This window comes from Ammodytes marinus (genome assembly GCF_949987685.1).
Source record: "Ammodytes marinus genome assembly, chromosome: 6".
Lineage (NCBI taxonomy): Eukaryota > Metazoa > Chordata > Actinopteri > Uranoscopiformes > Ammodytidae > Ammodytes > Ammodytes marinus.
This window is the reverse complement of record NC_137235.1, coordinates 217,501-220,000: the sequence shown is the minus strand read 5'-3', so window position 1 is coordinate 220,000 and position 2,500 is coordinate 217,501. Positions and strand designations below refer to the sequence as shown.

The 2,500-nt window shown below is 32.2% G+C and overlaps 1 protein-coding gene across 1 annotated transcript in view; it reads right to left on the bottom strand.

Moving 5' to 3' along the window:
- The window catches only part of LOC307252215 (apoptosis-stimulating of p53 protein 2-like), a gene marked incomplete at both ends in the record, with an annotated part of 56,963 nt that overhangs the window by 43,355 nt on the left and 11,108 nt on the right, over positions 1–2,500 (bottom strand). The window contains one exon of the mRNA XM_080029837.1: positions 565–793. Coding sequence (XP_079885963.1) covers positions 565–793 — 229 coding nt within the window. The remainder of the gene's footprint in view (positions 1–564; positions 794–2,500) is intronic.

Here is a 2,500-nt window from a genome sequence, read left to right as displayed (position 1 = left end):
TGCCTCATGTCATCTCTGTTTCTCCACACTGTCTAATGAAGCAAAAATGCCCCCAAAATAATCTGTCTGTCCGTCTGTCCGAGTGTCTGTGTCTGTGTGTCTGTCTGTCTGTCTGTCTGTCTGTCTGTCTGTCCCCAAAATAATGTACCAAAAAAAAAACTAAATAAAGCAAAATAACTAAAAAATGCCAATTTAAATAATATCCGATAGTTAAATTACATGGTGTCTGAAAAAAAGCAAAAAAATGCCCCCCAAAATATATAAAATAATAATAATAATAATAATAATAATAATAATAATAATAATAATAATAATAATAATAAAAATAATAAAAATAAATAAATAAATAAAAATAAATAAATAAATAAACAATAATAATATTAATAATAATGATAATAATAAATAAATAAATAAATAAATACATAAATACATAAATACATAAATAAATTAATTATTATTAATAATAATAATAATAATAATAATAATAATAATAATAATAATAATAATAATAATAATAATAATAATAATAATAATAATAATAAATAATAATAATATCTAAAGTACCGGGGTTCTGTCCGCGTGGCAGTGTGCCCTGTCCCCCAGCTTGGTAGCTCTTTCCTGGGTTGTTTGTTCGCTGCGTGTACATGGAGTAGATGGATGAACCAGCCAGAGACTGAGGCTTCTGTAGCAGTGTGTCGGGGGTGTACGGACGAACGGCGGCCGCCCGGGGGCTGTCCTGCTTCCTGGGCAGAGGGAGGGTCTGGCTGTGAGCGGACTGGCCCCCCACCACACGCTAAGGGGGGAGGAAATATACATCAATAATTAGCAAAAAAATAAAAAAAATAAATCACAAAAATTATTATTATTTTTTTTTTATATATGTGTATTTTCGACATGGACTTTAAATAAGTTTCATGCAATAATTTACAAACAATTTGCACAATTTATTTTCAATGTCTTTATATTCTTTTTTTATGATACTACCGCTCGCTTGGGGGGTAAGAAAAACAAAATACCCATAAATAATATGCAAAAAAATATTTGATACATTTTTATTAAAAAACAACAACTTTTATATATGTATTTCGACATGGACCAAAGATACGTTTCATGTCATAATGTACACACAATTTACACATTTTATGATTTTCAGTTTCCCCCACGCCCCCAATCATATGCAGGTTTGAGTTTTTCACATGCCCAATCTGACACACCTTTCCTGGGAAGGTCTCTGTGTTTTATGGGGGTCTGGAGATGTTTTTTTTTATTTTTGTTTGTAAGGCCTTGTACATTTTATATTAGAGTATTGTATAAAGAGTATTGTATAAATATAAATAATTGTAAGTAAACATTCTGTAAACATGTGTTTAAAACTGATAAATTCCTGTCAGATAATCATGAGGAGCTGAATGAGGGCTGTATAGGGGAATAAATAATGCTCTAAATGACATATTCTTATTGTGAATTTGGTAGAAATGTTGTCAGTAGTTGATATTATAAAACCAAAATGTTCATTCTACTCAAACATATGGCTATAAACAGTAAAACCAGAGACACTGAACATTTGCAGTGGTCTCTTCATTTTTTCCAGAGCTTTATAAATACATCTATCTGTCTATCTGTCTATCTATCTATCTATCTATCTATCTATCTATCTATCTATCTATCTATCTATCTATCTATCTATCTATCTATCTATCTATCTATCTATCTATCTATCTGTCTGTCTGTCTGTCTGTCTGTCTGTCTGTCTGTCTGTCCGTCCGTCCGTCCGTCCGTCCGTCCGTCCGTCCGTCCGTCCGTCCGTCCGTCCGTCCGTCCGTCCGTCTATCTATCTATCTATCTATCTATCTATCTATCTATCTATCTATCTATCTATCTATCTATCTATCTATCTATCTATCTATCTATCTATCTGTCTATCTCTGTATAGGGGAATAGATACGCTTCGGCTTCCTCTCATAGACGATATGTGTATTTGTATGATGTGTCATACTTTATTTAATTATTTATTTAATTATTTTGTTTGAAATAAACATGAAATTATATAAAATAAGTTTATACTTCTTCCTACTCCTTTCTAGGCTCAAGTCAATGCTGGTTTATCGAATATACAGCTCTGGAAAACATTAAAGGTGCAGTGTGTAATATGACATCATCAAGTAAGTTCTAGAAAGTTCTAGAATGCAACGCTCCCTGGGTAACCCCAACCCCTTTAGAATAATAACAGAAGCTACAGTGGCCTTCAAGGACAAGAACAATTCTAAATTTTAAACAATGCACCTGATGACATTCCAACTATGACACTTTCAAGATGGCGGCACTAGGCCTTGGTCCAAAATATGCAGAAATATGGACATATATGAGACCCTTTCTAAGGGAAAGAAAATAATTCAAAAAAGATTTTTCAGCTATTATGCACTAAATTAAATGTACTTATGGATATTATAATTACTTTCTACAAAATCTGCCAGGAAATAAAACCCAAAATTCTACACAC